General features: G+C 36.2%; 1 protein-coding gene across 1 annotated transcript in view; it reads left to right on the plus strand.

Annotated features, from left to right (window-relative positions):
• ANXA10 (annexin A10) overlaps positions 1-21,392 on the plus strand; it is a 68,514-nt gene that overhangs the window by 10,863 nt on the left and 36,259 nt on the right. The window contains exons 2-3 of the mRNA XM_037132756.2: positions 15,801-15,882; positions 21,260-21,354. Coding sequence (XP_036988651.1) covers positions 15,801-15,882; positions 21,260-21,354 — 177 coding nt within the window. The remainder of the gene's footprint in view (positions 1-15,800; positions 15,883-21,259; positions 21,355-21,392) is intronic.

Consider the following 21,392-nt stretch of genomic DNA (forward strand, 5'->3'; position numbering starts at 1 on the left):
TATAATGTCAATATTATTCTGGCTCCATAAAATAAGTTAGAAAGTGTTCTTTTCTATTTTCTGTAAGACAGTCAGTTATTTATTCTTTGAATATTTTGTAGAAATTCCCAGTGAAAGTATGTAACTGAAGTTCCCTTTGTTAACATATTTCTAACTATAAATCCAATTTTCTCAATAAATATCAGGCTGCTCACGTTATTTTTTTGAGTGAGTTTTGATACTTTTTCTGTCAAGGAATTTAAGTTGTCATATTCATAGGTATAAAATTGATCATGGCACATCTTTTGGTAGGGATGTTTTCAGCTATTTTCAGATTAATCCCATCCTGGGACCCCTCCCTCCTGCCCCCATCTAAATCTAGTCACCTGCCAGAGGCTCCACCTCCAAATACCATCACACTGGGCCTGGGCAGGGTTGGAAGGGAGGAGAGGAGAGTTGTTATGCTTCATCATATGAGTCGGGGGGGACCCAAACATTCAGTCTATACAAGAGCTCATGACTTCTGTGTTACTTTCAGCTAATTAAGTATTCATAAATCAATCTACCCATAAAAGTCTATAAAAATTAGTTATGTCTACATTTGTGCAAAGTAAAAATTCTGAACATTTCTTTTTAATTAAAGTTTCTGTCCCTCACCTGCTCCTGCCAGCTTCTGTTCAAAAACCTGTGTTGATAAAGAGGGCAAGACCCACATTTGATCCTTCTTTGGTCAGAACCTCACACCTGACAGCAGTCTCACTGAGGCTCCCAAAGTTTGGCAAAGCCTTTGGTTTTATTTAACAGGTATTTTAGTCACACAGCACTAATGCTCTCTGGCAACAAAAGATGTTTCTCTGAGGCCACTGTAGGTTTTTTAAATACCTCTCACTGCCAATACTCTTCTCCTGAAGTTTGTCAGTCTGTTCTCAGAGTTTCTATTACTCTTCTTGAACGAAGATTTGGAGGCAGATTACAAAAAGAAAATGACATGACTAAGTCTTCCTACTTGCAGCTGTCAGGTGGTCCATAGCAAACACTCATACGTCCTACGTCCCAGCAAACTCTGAAAGTGCCATAAACTCGTCGAGTTCAGGCACTGCTCAGTGAAGCCACCCCCCTCACTGAAAGCAGCTAGTTGTCCATGTAATTTCGGCTTTACCCTTTTTCCAGCGTGAGTCCACTGTGCTCCCCAAACTCCAGGACTACACATCCAGTTCCCCGGTGGCCTCCATGGGGACGCTGTCACCACCCTTCACCTTTTACCTCACTTCTCATGGCAGGAAGGAAGGTCTCACAGCACAACATCTATTCTACCCAAATAAGTCTCTTCTACAATTTTAAATAGAACCTCTTCAACTCCCCTATGTTGGTGAGTGGCTAGAAGTTGCAGAACTGGTTCCTAGAATTTTCTTTGCAAACCCCATTTGGATGGCCTGTCCCTCACTGTGGAATGTGGACACACTTGCCAGTGAGTTATAGCCTCAATAAAAACTAAATTATAAGGATACCAAAGTTAAAATATTACAGTGTCATATAAACCTCTTAATGTTCTGTCTATCAAAGGAACATTTCTATCAACCCTCACTTTCCAGAAAGGAGACTGACATCTGTCTTGTGGGCAGCAACCCGTAAATGATTCCTTTCCAATGCAACATGTTTACTTGGCAGATATTCTGCCTTTAACATAAGACTCCACATGAATGTTGATGGATTTTAGTCCCTTTGGCTTATGTTCACAATTTTTGTAACTTATACAGATACTAGCACTGCTTTAACTTACACTCTGTTCATTTCTGCAGCTACTACATTTTTTTAAATGAAGAAAGATGTTATAAAAACATTCCAAATGTAATTTAAGGCAGAAAGTGGAATTGTATTTGATTGTACATATTAGAAAAATTATAGGTGCATTACTAATGCTTCAAAGTATAAAATGAACAATTGAGTATTACTTTGAAGAATAAAATAAGAAGACTGGACTTCCCATTTGGAAGGCTGATTATCCCAGTATTTTTGTTTGTTTTGACAAATGGCTGATAGACTACATTGCAGATTAATGTAAAAGGAGAGACACCTCGCCATATAATTTGATGACATAAACATTTTCTGAATTATTTTTCTTTCTAAATATTTGTTGACTTCTGAAATATGTACTACACAAGGAGATCACATCAGTCTCTATGAACAGAACATCAATCAACTTTTATAAGTAAAAGCGTAACTATATTAAATCCAATGCCCTTATAAAACCAGGTACTCCTGAGAAATGTAAAGATTAGCTTAAAATACTTCAAACATTTTAAAAGAATTTCAGTTTTTTGTAAGTTAACTTAGATACCTTACTTAAATTCTTTACCTCCTTCATCACCAAGCCAAATTATGGCTAAATAAATAACCAACATCTATAGAGAAAACTTCTAATAATGACTGCCTTCTGCCTTTACCATGACATCATATTTTTCCTTTGGTATACATATTTTTTCAGATTTGTACATCTTTACTCACTGACTAGACTAGAAATGCTGTGCAGAACACTTATTTATTTACTGTTGTTCAAGGCAAAAAATGCCCTAAACAAACTGGCCATTACTCAAACTCCGTAACATTTATTAGTCATGTATCTATGAATATTAACTCCAAAATTCTAAAACTTTTGTCTGGGCTAAATTTCCTTTAATATAGAAACACACACACACACACACACACACACACACACACACACATACACACACAACTTTTTAAGAATTATCCAGCTAAGATTTTACTGAGATACAAACAGGCTTTTCTTTAAAAATCATATTCTCTTGCTTCATTAATATTAACTCAGAGGGGGGTGGAAAAACAGTAAAGCCAGCTAAAACCAAGCATTATTATAAAGGTAGAATGTGTTGGGAGTAGAGCATCAAGATATTTTCCACAGCAGTCTTTCAGTGCCTAAAAGGGAATATAATGGTAGGCACAGGGGACCATTTCCCCCACTAACATCTCAAGAACACACAGTTCACTGGATAACATTTTCATTGATTTCTGTTATGTAAGCTAAGAATTTTTAATCACCAGGAGGCTATTTCTATTTGTGAAATAGCGTACTGTGCTATGAGAGCACTGGTTACTTACTTCTATACAAATAGCAAGTTAGAGGAAATTTGCTGAGATTTTAGGATCACCATCTAAGCGCTGCAACAGTTTACGGAAATTGTTCTATAAATCCAGACTCATAGATACAAAAAACAGACTGGCAGCTCTCAGAGGGGCAGGGAGGTGGAAAGGCTGGGTGAGAAAGGCAAAGGGGTGAAACCAAACCAAACCAAACCAAACCAAACTCCATAGTCACAGACAACAGTACAGTGATTACCAGAGAAAAAGGGAGGTGAGCGAAGGTAAAGAAGGATAAATGGTGATGGAAGGAGACTTGACTTTGGGTGGTGAACACACAATACAATATACAGAGGATGTGTTATAGAACTGTACACCTGAAACCTACATAAGTATACACTTGCGACCTATGTAATTTTATTAACCAATGTACCCCTAATAAATTCAATAAAAAATTAATTAATTAATGTTGAGTGACAAGTAAGGCAGTCACAAAAAACTGGCATAGTGAAGGATTTGGAATAAATTAATGTGGGAGACAGAACACTGGTGGCCTGACACTAAGGAGGGGACAGGGACTGACTGGGAAGGGACACAGGAAACATTGTGGGGTCCTGGAACATTCTGTATCTTGATCTGAGTGACAGTTACCTCAGTATGTACATATGTCCCAAATAACAGAGCTATATTCACGTATTTGTGTATTTGCTATATGTAAATGATAAGTCGATACAGCACTATTATCTAAATTAAAGGATCCATGAAATCCAATTCTTCACAAATGAAATTCCCACATAATCTGTATTTCAAGTGCAAAACTCAGGGCTGCATGTGCTCCCTGAGTATGAGCAATCACTTAGATCCTACACTGAATATGCTTTTCATTTAACCTTTTAAAAACGTTATTATATGTTTTATCTCCTTTAGGTTACATTTTGTGTATTAGGATTTTTTAACTAGTTTGTAAGGAATATAAACAAATGTGAAAATAGCATTAATTTTTGAAAAATGAGGATAATAACAGAGTAGAAGGGAAGAGGATTCAGAGATAAGATATACTTGGAAAGCACCAGTTTCAGAGTCAGAGCAGTGTTATTCTGTACTGCCAATTGTTAAGCCAATGGCCTTTATAAATATTGAGTCATCATTCTGATATGTAATATAGAAGTAAGAACACTTACCTTGCCTGATACACCCTTGGTGATAACTTCCAATTAATTAAAGAATATAAAGGTGCCGTTTAATTGCAAAGTCTCTATACACATAGTTAGCAGTACAGTGCCTCCTTCACCTCTAGGACATCATGGTTTGCACAATACATTCACACATTTTATTTGGGACATGGATCATTAGATTTAAATGTGATTTCAGGTCTCTAAATCACATATTGTTGATGAAAATAAAAACAGTAGAACTTTTAGCAAGCATAAACCACACTGTGCCCTGGTTTCTTATCATAGTGGTAGTTTTTACCAGCGTAATCCCCCTGAGAACAGGAACTGACTCTCCTGTTTGCTATTCTGCCATTGGACAAGGTTTGCAGACACTGTAAAGCTATAAAGAAAAAAAAGTGTTGTGGGGGGATGTATGGTTAGTCTTGTGAGCACGGGACAGTAAACAACCAAGCTTCAGAAAGATTAAATACAAACACAAGTTCCTCTCTTTCAGCTGCAATGATTATGTAGAGTATCATCTAATGGTGTCACACTGTGGTCAGAGTCACGTGTTTCTCTTTGGGGGAGGACACTATTGTGACTTCTTGGATGTATGCTGTGCTCTCAGCTCCTGAAAAAGCCTGTAGTCCAGTCTGAGGGTGAAGTGACTGTAATGTGATCACGCTCTCTGAGCAGGGGGTTTGCCATGACGATGCCCATGTTCTGTCTTTCCTACCAAATCATACTAATGAATGGGGTGCCCAAATAATTCAAAATCTAGCTGGTGTTTCACTCAGAGGAAGATGTTAAGCCTTTTAGAATATATTCCGTACTGTAGAGCATTTCTCCATGAGAATCACTTCATAACATGAGAGGCGACTTTCAGAAATTTGTTTAAAAATAGGTGGGGAGCATGGGGCGGGGTGGGCTGGGATGGGAAAAATAGACAGAAAACTGTACTTGAAAAATAATTAAATTAAATTAAAAAAATATATATATATATAGTTTAAGTGAAAAGGAAATAATTCTGAAAATATCATTAAATTGTGTAATAACACCTTTATGTATAGTCTATTATTTATTTGGGGAAAGATAATATGAAGAAGTAAAAATTATTGTTTTCTATTTTTATCTACATTTTATATCATTAATTCTAAACCATCTAGCTCATAGAGAATATTTGTGTAAATAATCAAAGATGACAGAAACTGTACTAGCTGGAACTATTTCGTAACTATAAAGTTTTTTATATTTAATTATGAATATCTTTATTTTTATCTAGAATCTTTCTTAGAGACATTTTATATAAAATGTTATATTATAAAGTACTATATATTATATAATATATATGATAATATATAGTAAGATATATATTTTTCCATTATGTATAAGAGCATATCTCATAGATGTTTTGTTCTCTTCATTCCAAGTATTTAGTACTATTTTCTAATAACAAAGATTACACTGGAAATAATATTATATAAAGAAAAAGGAACTAATAATGTCAGCCCATAAAACTACCTCAGGAATAAGGCAGAACTTCCAGAAGAAAGGAGATGTCCAAGCAACACATTTCCACCTGTCGAAATCTAATCAAACATGAGATTTTTGCCTCAAATGAAACTTTTCCAAGAAGTCTTCCCTTGAACTTTCTCCTGCTTTTCACCTGAAGATTATCTCTTTCCTCTAAATTCCATCGATTCTTTTTAGGCTTTTATAACATATTACCTCCGCCTTTAGTTAGTTGTGTATATGTACTGCATTTACAGTAGCAAAACTAATAATAGTATGTAGCACAACCTATTACACAACCTATTAATTGCTTATTTTTACTTTCTGCAAAGAATACTGAATAAATTGACAGGGAACAAAATAAGCCATTATATGTATAGCTAAAATCAATTAATAAATAAAGTACCTTAAATTATTAACTAAAAACCTGCATAAAATAAGAAATCATGTTACCTAAGAACATGAAATAACTTATCTAATTATTCAGTATAAGACCCAGAATATTTAAATTCTATAAAACCACAGTTAGTGTGACCGACAATTATAACCACATATACAATTTTTTTTCAAGCTAATGGGCTCATTCTTTCTTATATCCATCAATTCCAAAATTTGACTAAAAATACATTATCAGTGTATTAAATACTTGGAGTTAAGAACTGAGACCATTTGCTGTGCTACTGAACTAAATTCAAGGTTCAAATCTTTTAAGATATTAAATAACATTCTAGTGTATAATACTCACTAAAATATTTTCTGTATTTCCTACATAATCTCAATTTTTCCCTTGAATGTGTTCTTTTTACACAGATGCACTTTTAGTCCCCAACTTTTTAATTCTCCATTTTCATCTTCCATTCATAAGACCCATTCTCTAAAACCCATGTCAATCACGGTATCTCTGGATCAGTGACATACTGACATCCTTTTCAATCATCCTATCCAATTTGAAATATGAAGGTAATAAGAGGAGGGAGAGTTTAAGACTGTGATCAGATGATTAGGAAATAATTCCCTTTAACTGAACTATCTCGTAAGTAACTTAATTGGGAACTTGCACATGAACTGTACACCTGGTCATAATATTATTTCATGTAGATCTAAATTCCAGTTGTGTGAATTTTAAATATTGAGAGGAAATACCTAGAACTGATGCCAGTATGTAATATTATCCTAAATTTCAAGTTAATTTGGTGAAGAAATGTGTTATCAAAATTCTAACAATCTGCTAATAACTTTGAAAAGAATAAGTCATCAATTACTTCAAAGCATATCTAGCACCTCCAATAAGATACCACACAAACTATGGCTTTGGTGACTTAGAACCATGAAGCAGCAGGAAGAAGCACAAGCCAGAATATGTGTGTGTGGGTGGGGGCGGGGGGACTGCACACGTAAGATCATGTCAAATACCTTGCGTATGTGCTATGAAGTCCAAAGCCTTCCCCAGACTTCAAATCCTCCACAGCTTAGGTTGTCACCTTCCCTCCATACAAACTTTTAAAGCTACACGTTACTTCTTTTTTTTAACACAGAATCAATCCAAATAACTCATCATTTTCCCTAGTTTCTGCACAAAAAAAGTCCACATACAATTTCTTTTAACAAATATTAATAACAAGTTATGAAGCAGGAAGAAATGACAGAAACTCTACTTCACTGTTCACTCCTGTTACATGCCATAGCTCTTCCCAAATTGTTTCCTGTATTTCCAAATATTCTTACTCTATACATGAGAACAGTTCAACCTCCAAGTCTGCACAACCCTTCACATGAACATTCACTCTTGACAAAACAAAGGAAGCCCAGTTCCTAGGACTCATTATTCTTAAAAATCTGTTAACAGAAGTGGGTATTTTCCGCTCATGTACTACTATCGGTGCTCTAGTAGGATGTCCCGCAGACCTGGCCCAAAGAACACCATGCTACTAGAGGCATCAGAAAGGGAAAAAAGCTCCATGTGAAGGATGACAATGCAGCTGAGACTTAAATACTGAATAGATGCCCAGCATGATCCTAACATGGAATCATGAGATGGGAAAAGTAAAGTGGGTGGGGAGAGGGGAAATTTCCAACAGATGACACAGAATGAACAATGCCACAGAAATCCCTTGGGCTAGAGTATGTGTTGCTGTGTGTCATGGTGGGGGTAGAGAGGTTCAGGAGACAGAAATTAAACCTGAGGTAGTAAGAGATAGTAAAGGACCAGGTCATGAAAGACACTGTTTACTACACTAAAATATTAGGATTAAATTCCACAATTCCTAGTCTCAGTCATAGGAGGAACCACCTTGCCTCTGTGCACAACCAAATCTAAGAACAACTATTTTTAACAACAAACACAACCAAGCCACATGGAAAATCGACAATACGGAGTCCAAAGACAACTAAATGCTCAGCTAAACCGGTAAGAGAAGCGAAGCCAGCATCGGAGCAGGTTAGCAAGAAAAAATTCCCCGGTGGTGCGCAAGCAGCCGAAGGCGCTGGTCCAGAGCAAGCTAGCTACGGGAGCGCACAGGGAAGAGGCGCAGCAGGCTGTTTGCGGTCGGTGGGTCGCTCATCTGCCTGCGGAGAAACCAGTGAGAAGGGAAGCCTGTGCAGGGCAGCAGACTCGCACAATTCCGCTCGGGTAAACAAGCCCAGGGTGAGTGGTGTGACTGGAGGGGCTAGGCCAGCAGAGAGGACCACCATTGCTCCCTCTCTGACCCCGCCCCCACACACAGCGTCACAAACCAGCGACCTGGGTCACCCCATCCTGGTAAACAACTAAGGCTTCGCTCCGCTTACTTAACAGCACGAATAGACCAAAAATGGCTCTAGGAAAACTCAGAGCCCCAGAACCGATAGATCTAAGTGATGAAGAAATAGCCAGTCTTTCAGATGCACAGTTCAAAACACTGGTTATCAGGATCCTTACAGAACTGGTTGATTTTAGTCACAAATTAGAGAAACATATGGAAGCTAAATGAATTGAAATGAATGGTAATACAAAGGAAACCAATAGTAATGCAAAGAAAATTGGGACTCAAATCAAGGGAGTGGACCAGAAGGAAGAAGAAAATGATCAAACAGAAAAGAATGAAGAAATAAGAATTCAGAAAAATGAGGAGAAGCTTAGGAACCTCCAGGACATCTTTAAACGTTCCAACATCTGAATTATAGAGGTACCAGAAGGGAAAGAGGAACAGCCACAAGTGGAAAACTTATTTGAACAAATAATAAAGGAAAATTTCCCCAATCTGGCAAAGGAAATAGACTTCCAGGAAATCCAGGAAGCTCAGAGAGTCCCAAAGAAGTTGGACCCAAGAAGGAACACACCAAGGCACATCATCATTACATTAGCCAAGATTAAAATGAAGGAGAGAATCCTAGAAGCAGCAAGAGCTAAGGGGACAGTCACCTACAAAGGATTTCCCATCAGACTGTCAGCTGATTTCTCAAAAGAGACCTTACAGGCAAGAAGGGGCTGGAAAGAAGTATTCCAAGTCATGAAAACCAAAGATCTACAACCAAGATTGCTCTACCCAGCAAAGTTTTCATTTAGAATGGAAGGACAGATAAAGTGCTTCTCAGATAAGACCAAATTCAAGGAGTTCATCATCACCAAGCCCTTATTATATGAAATGTTAAAGGGACTTACCTAAAAAAAGAAGATAAAAAAGATGAACAGTGAAAGGACAGCAAACTCACAGTTAGTAACAACCACACCTAAAACAAAAGCAAACTAAGAGGACAGCTAGATCAGGAGCAGAACCATAGAAATGAAGATCACATGGAGGGTTAGCAACAGGGGAGTGGGAGGAGAACGGGGGAGAAGGTACAGAAAATAAGTAGCATAGACAGTAGATAGAAAATAGATAGGGGGGAGGGTAAGAATAGTAGGGGAAATACAGAATCTAAAGAATTTGAGACACGTGTTCATGAACTAAAGGGGGAAATGGTGGGGGAGGGGTATGCAAGGTGGAGGGAAATGGGGGGGAATAGAGCAAATGTAATGGCATAATCAATAAAAATAATAATAATAATAATAATGAGCAAAATTTGAATGTCTTTTTCTATTCCATACACTTTGTTTTGCCCTCTGATATGATATTCTCACTCAGCTGCATTACCACGTACTCTGTTGAGAAGGCTGGAATGGAATGTCGGTAAGGCCAGCACGCTGCAACGTGCTCATAAGCCCAGATGTTCCCAGGGATATTTCTTTCATCTAATAGTCATCCATCCTGTGGGCCAGAGTCGAAAACAAATGTTGAGAAGCATTACTCAGGGAATTAAGGATTTCAGGCAGGGAAAAACAAATGATGGGTTTATCTTTTAGAAGTACCACTGTGGCAGTGAAAACGAATTGGGCCTGCTTAACAGTCTATTGGATATAACCCAAGGGAAAAGAAGTAAAGGCTTTGCTAAGTTAGTAGTAACAGGAGGGGAATCACGAAAGCTATTTAGAGGAGAGAACTGACAGTCTTGTACGTACGGAAGCACACATTAGTTGTGGAAGAGTAAGAAAGAGAAACAATACGCTCATTACTCGGTTCTTTAGTGTTGCTTGTGTTTAAAGCCATCAAAAATACTTCAGAACAACTTTGGTCAGATATGAGGAACTTCAGGAAAGTTTAGGGAATTTTGACCTGAGCCCAAAACCAATGTCCCAAAGGTGAGTAAATGCTTGGTTCAAGGGAAGTGCCTTATAGAAATGGAGGTACCCTGAGATTTCTATAGAATTTCTTCTTGGGATTCTGAAAACCCCCTATTAATCATCATCTTCAACTACACTAAACCTAAGGTATTTCAATGACGCTGAATTATTCACTAAAAGGGCATCCAGTTAGTCAAATTACCAACTCCCCTTGGTAATATTTCGAAGTCTGAGAAGTCTTGAGGTGCTCAGGTTGTCGGTGTGAGTGTGGCTCAAAAGCCACTTGAGAAAAAGATCTAAAGTACGGTTGGCCTATGAACAGTGAATTTGGAGGGATATGGGTTTACAGAGTCCAACCACTATAGATGAGCTATGAATAAATGAAATATGTATTTACTGATGTACCTACTGCTATGAAATGATGAAAATAATTTTATCTACTTCATGAGCAAAATATAGATGCTTATTTTCAGTCTGTATTCAGTTTCAGAGAATAATTTTGACATTTTCCTGTCAGTTAAAGAAATTAATTCATTATTTACTCAGAGGATAGATTCTAGAACCAACTTTATATCTACAAATTACTCATGCTCTTCTGCATCGTGCGATTATAGAGCAGTTTATTTTGTCTTTCAAAAAGGCAGTATTTTTCATTCCTCTGTCAAAACCTAAATTTACACATGAGTAAAAGCAAAGATTATATTTTGATTACCTTGTGGTAAGAATTCAAATTGAAATGACAGACATCAGAATTTATTTTGCTTTGTATAAACGATACTATTTCTGAATCTGTCAATTTTCAAAGCAAGAAAAATAAAATACTCTTACCATATACATATTATTTTTCATGTCAAACTGGAAAGTATCCACTTTTTCAAAATTTCCAATCTTCTCTAGGACATGAAATAAATTACATAGATATATATTAAAAATAACATTGCTTAAAAAGGTATATATGCACCCTGGCTGGCTGGCTGGCTGGCTGGCTCGGTTGGTTGGAACATCATCCTGTACACCAACAGGTTGCCAGTTCAATTTCCAGTTACAGCACACACCTGGGATGCAGGTTCGAACCCTGGTCAGGGCACATGTGGAAGGTAACTGATTGATGTTCCCCTCTCACATCAGTGTTTCTCTCCCCAAAAACCTACCTCCTGTCTCTCTGTCTCTCTTTCTTCCTCTGTAAAAATTAGTAAACATCCTTGGGTGAGGGTGAAAAGGTATATATGCTGAAAAACACCTGAAATCGCAGCCTCTGACTCTTTCAAAAAGGTTAAACCAAAGTTACTGGGTTAGTTTATAATATACCTCATAAATTAGTAAGTTAAATCACATTCAGTTAACCAAGCAGTCTGTATTTATTTTTAAAAAAAACATGCTAATTGCTTCGATTCAAGTGTGCTTTATATTTCACCTGGGTTTCAAATTAACTACCCACAACCTAAAGCAGCATTTTCATTTCATCCTTTATATTGTTATATTGTGTTACTACTTGAACTCAAATTAGATTATTTCATTTTCTTGCTCAAAAACTTAGAAGTCCCTCAACAATCATGTCTTTGCCACAACCCACCTCTACCTGTTGCCTCTCACAGGAGTCAGACGTCCAGCCTGACTGTAGTCTTTACTTACCTCTTTGCTCACACATACAGTTGGGGAAATGTGGTCCTGCCAACCAGGACCATCTCTTACCACTACACCCTCTCCTCCTGGCTAATTCTTATTTGTCTCTGTTCAGTTTTACTAATACAAAATAAGAAATACAATGATTAAAAGAATCTGATTAATTCATGTATGCTCTGCATTTGTAAAAAAAAATTTTATGTTAATTACGTATAAAGCCACGAGGTCATTCAGCCAAAAATCTCATTTAAAAACTTTTTAAAGAAATAATTTAAGTGACATCACCTGTAAATAAGAACATTTTAAGAAAGAAGTCTCACTACACAGAAAATCATGGTATAGATTCAATATATCTTCTGCAGAAAAGGCACATAAATATAATTAGAAGAATAAGAAATGAAGCCATAGCTATGTATTGCAAAAACAATACTATATACAACATAGTCAAATTCCCAAGTTTAAGAACAGGTAGCAAATAAGAAAACCTAAGGCACTAATTGTAAATAAAATGCAGTGAGTGTAAAGGAGTTAGTGAAATGCTTGGTGTAGATCAACTTCACCTGAAAGAGTGGTATTAAGGAATGCACAGAATATGGTTGAGCACAAATTCTGGAAAAAAATTTAATATAAAGGAGATCAAATTACCTTAAACTAGATTAATATATACCTCTAGGTATACTGTAGTCAGTTGAAAAACAAAAAGCTTTATGGCCCAAAGCAATTAACGATCATTGAAAGACTGGCAGTTGCCAGGGGCTGGAGTGGGGTTGGGGAATGGCACTTGAAAGGCATTGGTCAAAGGGTACGAGTTATAAGGTAAGTCTTCGGCCTCTAACATACAGCCTGGTGACTCCAATTAACAATACTGTATTGTATAGTGTACTTAAAAATTGCTAAGAGAGTAGATCTTGAATGTCCTCATCAGAAAAAAAAGGGAAACTTTGTGAGGTGATGGATGTGTTAACTAACCCTACTGTGGTAATTATTCACAATATATACCCATATCATCACATTGCATTCCCTTACTTACATAATGTTATGTATCAATTATATCTTAATATAGCTGCAAAATGTTCATTCAAAGACAAATTCAGTATGTCAGTGACAAAATATGTAAAAGGAACAGTATGTACTTTACATAAAATAATGTCACCGACTTGAGCTTAATTGAAACATAATAATTGGCATAAAAATGAATAAAATGACTTAATATGCTATATAAATGGGCAAGAATGGCAAATGCCTCCTAGAAAATTTGTGCTTTGTGAATTACAAAGCATTAACAATTTTTTCTTTTAGTGTTAAATTTATTTCCAAAACATTTTTAGTATTTTAATTTAGGGACAAATGACATGGAGATAGTAATTTTAAACGGCAAAGGAAATGAGAACTATAAAAAATAAAAAGACAATTTTTACATTATACTGTAAAAAATTGTAATATGTACAAGGACTTAAAAACTATAAATAAAAAACCATGGACTTCTTCCTTTTGCCTACAGACTGTCTAGAAAAATCACTGCAGGTATTTCTAACCCTCCTTATGTATAACTTTAAAAGCTTTATATATATATATATACACATATGTATATGATTTCATTTTATAGCATTTACTCTAGTAGAAACTCTGGGGACCCTAGTCTGACCAGTAATGAAATGATTTGTGGTGAATATTTGTGCACTCTGCTAAAAACTGCGCAGGTAACTTACACATATTTAACAGTATGCCTTATTGCTTCAAATACTTTCCCTTTTATACTTTAAAGCATTGCTTTGGCTGATGACACTCAGAAAGATTAACGTCACCGCATCAATAAATAGTACTGTCCACACAAAACTTGTCCAAACAAGTCTTCTAACCCCTAAAAGAGGGAAAATAAAGTACCTCTTTTCCATGTCAAAAAAAAAAAAAACCCTCTTAATTTCCCCACTGGTGGGGAATAAACTGAGAAAAAAAGACTTAGACACAAAGGACAGTAGAAGGCGGTGCAAATAGCAGCAAGGAAAATCATTTTCACATTTAATTGAATGGCTGTTCTTTCAAAAGTTTAAATCTTAAATTCCTCTAGGGTTATAAGACACAAGAGGAAACCCTTGAGGTGAGAACTCAACCTAGGAATTTACATTACATTCAGCTATCCAACTGATTTTATCCAAATAAGAGGCATTGAAGCCTGTTTTCCTAATAGAGTCTCACCCAATGGGACAGGTTAGCAAATAAGGAAGATGAAACTCATGTTATCTCATAATATAATAGCTTTAGAATTGAGGATTGGCTCACAAGAATTACTTCTCTATATCATCTCCAATAAACTTGAGGTATCAGAAGTAAACTGGATTTTAGTTTGTAAATTCATGCACTATAGCAAAATGAGGTGAAAAAAAACAATGCCCTTATTTTAATTGCATATACCTGTCCACATAGGCATTTTAAAACAGTATTTCACTAATAAGGTTGTACTTTTAAGTATGGAAATATGACCATATTACAATTAATATAAGGTTTCCAGTCTATTTCAGATAGATTCCTGAATCAAAAGGAGTTCAAACTGAATATAATCCTTAGTTTGAACTCAAGTGAACAATATTCTTACCCCTCCAAAAAGCTTTGCATAAATATTTTCATACTGGCATATTTCTTGGACTACAATTATGGTCCAGTCGTCTTCTCCTTAATTAATTAATTTTCTACCATTAGACAATGGGCACTGAAAGGCTGTTTCTGCTGCAGAGGAGCTCAGGGAATGCCCAAGTTCTCAAGGCTTGGTAGATCTGTTTGCTGCGGAAAGGCATTTTTCCCAATGTTCCTGTGCAGGCCCACAACAAAGAGGGGGAGAGCGCCCCTTCTTTAATAAATTTTGATTGACAGTTCTCTGCTGCTGAGTGTGGTCATATGGTGCCTAGTACTGACTGGCTCTGTCTGAAATAAAAGACCGTGTGGTTTCAAAGCCTAACTTAAATGTTCTGCATTTGATTATATTGGCAAGAGACAGAATTTAAATGGAATGTCTGTCGGGTTTCCCTGTTTTCCACTACAGCCTGAAAGCTTCAGCTAAAAATTCTCTACCCTATCTACATCGTCTATATTTTTATGAGTCACATAATCTAAATTCAAACATTTCAATTTCCTCCACTATTTTAGGATCCCTAATGTATAAAAAAGCTGTGGTGGCAAGTGCTACTTATAATTCATATAAATGACATGAATTCCCCAACATAGTTCTCTTTTCAGTTTCTATAAAAGTTACTAATTCCTAAAATGCTTGTTTTTTTTAAGAAGCTATATATTTGAATCTCACATTTTCCTATTATTGGTTCTAGTATCTCACTTTCTATATTAATAATAGATGCCAATACAGTGCCAATGGCTTCTAGATGCCAATAGAAGCCAATGGATTTTTTAAAATTCAACCAAATTTGCTCTCTGCAGTTAAAATACAATTAACACTTTTTTCTAAATTTTTTTTTTAAATTTTCAATTGTGACTTACATTCAATATTATCTTGTATTACTTTCAGCTATACAGCATAGTGGTTACACACACACACACACACACACACACATATAGTCATATACTTTACAAAGTGGTTCCTTTGATATTTCCAGTGCTCACCCAGCACCATACATAGTTATTACAATAATATTAACCATATTACCTAAGCCATACTTTATAAATGTATATGTACATCTCAGAGTAATTTAAACATATAGAACATACTTTTGTTTTCATTTATGTGAAGAAATGTTGAAATCTTTTGGCAAGTGACTGCAATGTCTCTCATGAACTCTTCCCACCAGGTGCAAGGAACCATCTTTCCAGCTCCCAATTTCAATCCCATAATGGATGCCCAAATGCTAGGGGGAGCGCTCCAAGGATTTGGTAAGCCTGATAATTTCTATCGCCTTTGATAATAATTTTTTTTGCTTTACCTTCTAGACTTAAATATGGGTTTAAATAGCTGATGTCTTACAGACGACAACCATTTTTTCAAAAGCTGGACAAAGAACTAGAATAAGAAGAGAAATAATAGAACAAGACAATAATGGTGAACACATTTGCCCCCTCTCAATTGCAAATCTGATCATGACATGTTTTTGCCTTAAATCCTTCAATGTCTCATCACTCACTACTAAATGAAATCCCAAGTCAGAAAACCTTAATCTAGGATAAACCATCCTTCTTTGCCCTTGTTTCCTAGCCTGTTTCTTTTGCTACTTCCTCTTTCAGCTGAATCAAACTTCCTGCTATCCCCTCAAAACAGATGTTTTTCCACATCTTTGTAAACTGGCCCAATAATCCCCCTGCCTAGAGTGCTGTTCTCTGCTGTTTACTTTGCATCCAAATTCTCTTCCTCTAAGATTCTCCCAAAATGAGTCTTTCTCTTTAAATCCTGCTTTGGGAACTTCAAACACAACCAGATATACCGAACCCTGAGCACCCTGCTTCTGTACTTTTGTGTTACTGATCTCACTGTTCTTGTCCTTCTTTGTCTCCCTTGCTGACTGGTCTGTCAGCTCCGAGAGTTCTGAGTGTGGTGTGCAGGGATTTAATAAACGGATGGTAAATGAATGAAACTGGAGTGTAGAAAAGGGATATATAAAGAAGGGATGAAAATGTGTTGGCTTTTTAAAAAAGATTTAATCTTCAAGATATGATATGGAACTGTTAAACATCCACATACTTTTGTTAAGTAATAGCTACTTTAAGAAGACTTGTGGTGAGCATGAAGATAAACGTTGGCAACATAAAGAAAATGTTAGCATAAAGCATGCAAAGCCTTTCATAAGAAAGCAAGCTCTTAACTTCAAAGACAAGGTCACCTTTATGAGAACTTGATTCACTTTGTGTTTTATTCATTAGCAGAACCCACAGGAAAACAATAAAGGACTTTAAATGTGCTCTATAAAGTCGACTTTAGGAGTTTGCAAAGCTGTCATACCTTTTAAAATATCAATAATCACTAGAAAAATATAGAGGCAAGAAAACAAAAAATTATGGATGAATGTTTTATTCAGAAGAGTAATTTTTGCTTTAAAACTGTAAATCAGAGCAATCTATTCACTGGATAAAATTTTCTGTGCTCCAGTTTTCATTTTCCTGCCACTGTCATTTTAGGGATGGAATACAGATTCATTCTAACCATTGTAATTTTTTGTTTAGCAGAGTTTTAGACTGAAGATATTGAGGAGGTTTGGGTTTTGAGTGCTATGTCCACTCTAGCTTGCCAGAGCACAGACACAGCTCAAAACGCTGAAAAGCGTATCCATCCTCAAGACTCTGGCCAAGTGCAACTGAGAAAGACAATTACTAACATTTTCCTTAATGATTATGATGTTTTTCTAGTTTTATTAAAATACAATAGATATATAACATTATGTATGTTTAAAATGTACAATGTAATGATTTGATATACCTACACATTACAAAATGATTAACACAATAAAGGTTAACACCCTTCACTTCACATAATTACCATTTTTTGTGGTTATGGTGAGACATTTAGATTTACTCTTTTAGCAACTTTCAAGTAAGCAATACAGACATATTGTTGGCCAAGGTCACCATGCTGTGCATTCGATCCCTACAATTTGTTCCTCTATAACTGGAAGTCTGTACCCTTTGACCACATCTCCTATTTCCTCCACCCTCCAACAACTGAACATTTCTGAGTTCAGCTTTTTTACATTTTACATGTGATACATTTGTCTTACTCTGACTCATTGCGCTTAGCATAATGCTTTCATTCATATTGTACAAAGGGCAGGATTTTCTTCTTTTTATAACTGAATAATACCTCACTGTGTATCTATACATATGTATATATCACATTTTCTACATCCATTTATCTGAACATGAACATCTACGTGATTTCCATATCCTGGCCATTGTGAATACTGCTACAAGGAACATGGGGATGTAATATTGCTACAAGATAAGGATTTCATTTCATTTAGATAAATACCTAGAAGTAGGATTGCTATATCATATGGTGGTTCTAATTCTATTTTTAAAGAAACCTTTCTACTGTCTTCCATACTGGCTATACCAACTTTGAAAACAGTACACAATAATTCCCTTTTCACCTCTCTCATCTTTTCAGTAACAGCTGTGCTCAGAAGTGTGAGGTGGTATCGCCTGCTTTTGATTTGCACTTCCAGAATGAGTACCAATGTTGAGCACCTTTTCACATACTTTTTTGGCTATTTGTATGTCTTCTCTGGAAAAATGCCTATTCAGGTTTTTTGCCCATTTTTAATCTAATTATTTGTATTTTGCTATTGAGTTATATGAGAGCCTTAATTATTTTAGATACTGTCTTACCAGATATGTGGTTTGCAAACACTGTATTCCATGTTGTAGGTTATTTTTTGTTTTGATTATTGAAATAGAAAAGAGAAGACTTACTGACCTGTGCATGAGGCTGTGCAGAATGTGCTAAAGGAATATGTTATGAAGCTTGGAAAAGCAGATAAATTTGTGAGTTCATGAGATGATAACTTATAAAAACAATAAAAAGTGTCATGGTCAGCTTTCTTTTGAAAGTAGTGCTGGCTGGTTTGCATGTTCCAAAAGCTGATCCAGGATAAAAACTGTTAAACTACCCATCCTGCAGATCAGGAAGGTGCAGAAAAATACCCACTTAAGGTAATCTTTGGAAACACCTCCTAAGTTTCATACAGGAAAAGCATATGTGGAAAAGAATATTTTTCAATGCTGATGAGACAATTTTACAAGGGCATTTATGAACAAAAATATATAATATAACGGTATTTCTGCTAACAAAAGTGTTGTGACCACAAGGACATAAAAACCTAACCCTATACTTTCCCAAGGAGCAATACATTTACTAATGCAATGCTCATGGCAACTTTGCAGAAAATGACCACAAATAATAGGAATCAACTGTGCATCATAAAAGTCTATAAATTGCTATGGTTCCTTGTGCTAGGCTTTTCTTTTAAAGCAGAAGATAACAATTATTTAAAATTTCCTGTCCAAATGCAATAAGGCAAGAAAGAGAAAAATGTACAATAATTTTTTAAAAAATCAAAATTGAGATTATTATATACCTCAAAATCCAAGGGAATCAACTAAAAGGTTATTAAAATTATGCATTCAATAAATTTCCGAATATAAGGTGAACATAAATTTCAATGTCATTTATTTAAGCAATTATATGTTAAGAAACATAATAAAAATATGACTTGAAATATCAGTAGAAAGGCAAAAATAGATAATTTTTAAAAATTAAGTTTCTTGTCATTTTCAAAAATTCTACAAATCTTTACTAAGTCATTTAGGAAAGAAAAACAAATAATTCAACAGATACATCATGTTAGTGATGGAAAGACAACCCTTGTTAGTTGATTCCTAAGTTTATAGTAATTTTAATTAAAATTTTTAAATAAAGTTCTTAAAAATTAAAAGTTCTTAATAAAGTACTTTTAATAAAGTTCTTTTAGTAAAGTTCTGAAATATCTCTGGAAGGATAAATGAGCAAGAATTGGTATGAACACTTCAAAAAATAAAGAGTAATTCAGAGAGGTAGCTTGTAGATTAATTAAGTGGATAACCACGATAGTGTAACAACAAAAAACAAATAATAATTATTTAAATGTGATGACAGTAAAAAGAGCAATGGATATAACTGAGACTTCTTCCATTACCTCTTTAAAATATGTTAATTTTGGCATACCCACTATCTAACAGGCGCCTCTAGGACTCCTAAGGTCCTCTGAGTCCAGCACTTTCCCCAGACCAGCCCCAGGGTACCATGTTGCTCCAGGCCTCTGCACTGGAGGCTGCCCTTTTAACCACAAATCATCCAGTTTGGGTCTTTGGAGCCGATTCTATGCCTCCCTTCCTCCATTTTACAGCTTTCAGACCATTTCTCTCACCCACAGAAAACTCCCTGCTGACCTGTTCCTCACTGGCACAGTCAGTACCTGACTCACAGCTTTCCTAGGAGCCTACGGCCATCCAGGGTGGCTTTCATTTTCCAGGAAGATGATCTGCTCAACATCCTAGCCTTTTAATTCATTTTTTTCCTCATCTCCATTAAACGTCTCCTTTCATCAAAGAAACTCTGTACCGCAAAGAATTGAACAGGCAAGGAAGACTTTATTCAATTCTATTGCAGTAGGGGTGAGATGTTTTTTCTTCAATTGAGGTGAGAAATTGAGCTCAAGCCCCTTTGAAACAAAACACAAGAGAGTATTTAAGGTTGAGGTGAGAGAGTGGAAAGTACTGGACGACACTGGTGTTTAGGGTGTTGGTCAATGTGATCAAGCCATCTGTACCTGTTAATTGGTATTTATGTTAGGTTTCTACCCTTCAACCGAAACTGGGAGACAGGGAGACCTTTCTTGACAGCTATCTTTTACACAGACAGATTCCAAGTCCTTAAGAAAGACATTTCTGAGTTATAAAACTGACAAGTGGTTGGGAGAAGATTTACATCTCAAAAGGGTACAAAGAGAATTTACAATGGCAAGTTTTCTAAAATAAAAGCTCTCAGAAAATGGAGATCAAAGGTGTATGGTCATAAAGAAACCCAAATTTCAGTCAAGCTGAGGCAACTGTTAAGGCCTCCCTCCTGCTCTACTACGACTACAATTACAGCTCAATTTATTTAAACTACTTGTGCATTCGGGTGTGGTGTCAGTTCAATGAGCTGCTACAGGAACACCAAATGCTTCCCAGCCCACAATCCAGCCCTTATGACACAATTGACCATGTCTCCTGCAAATCACGGGAGAGTCACCCCACCCACTCCTCAGAAGGGTACACACCCCTTACACTTTTACAATTTCCTTCTCTATTTCTCTCTCTTTGTCTGGAAGTTCTTTTTTGTCTTAATGTATTTGTGTCTTAATGTATATTCATTATCAGTCACAACAGTTCAACTGTAAAACGAGAAAGATGATGTGCCCAGTAAAATACTAATCAGCTTTCAGGGCACGGACGCCTTTTCCTGTGGGAAAGGAGAGGTGGTTGAAGAAGGATTACATTTTTACTTACCTGCATTTTTTTATTCAAATGGAAAATCTGCAGTAATAGCACCAAAATAAGAGAGAGAAGAAACTTGGCTTCATGGAGGGCCGCTCTGGGACCTCCCATCTTAGTTGAAATTGCTCCCTGCTTTGAAGTACCATCAGGGACAAAGCTTGCACATTGGTTTCAATTCCTAGATAATGGATTCTCCTTCACTACAAAGCAGTGACTTCACTAATCTTCGATTATTATTCTTTCCCAGGCTGTGACAAAGACATGCTGATCAACGTTCTAACTCAACGCTGTAACTCACAAAGGCTGATGATTGCAGAAGCATACCAGGGCATGTATGGCCGGGTAAGGTCTCTTCATCTGGGCTCTAATTTTAGGGCAAA

Source organism: Artibeus jamaicensis, unplaced genomic scaffold (genome assembly GCF_021234435.1).
Source record: "Artibeus jamaicensis isolate MK-2021 breed Jamaican fruit bat unplaced genomic scaffold, CSHL_Jam_final scaffold_537, whole genome shotgun sequence".
Classification (NCBI taxonomy): domain Eukaryota; kingdom Metazoa; phylum Chordata; class Mammalia; order Chiroptera; family Phyllostomidae; genus Artibeus; species Artibeus jamaicensis.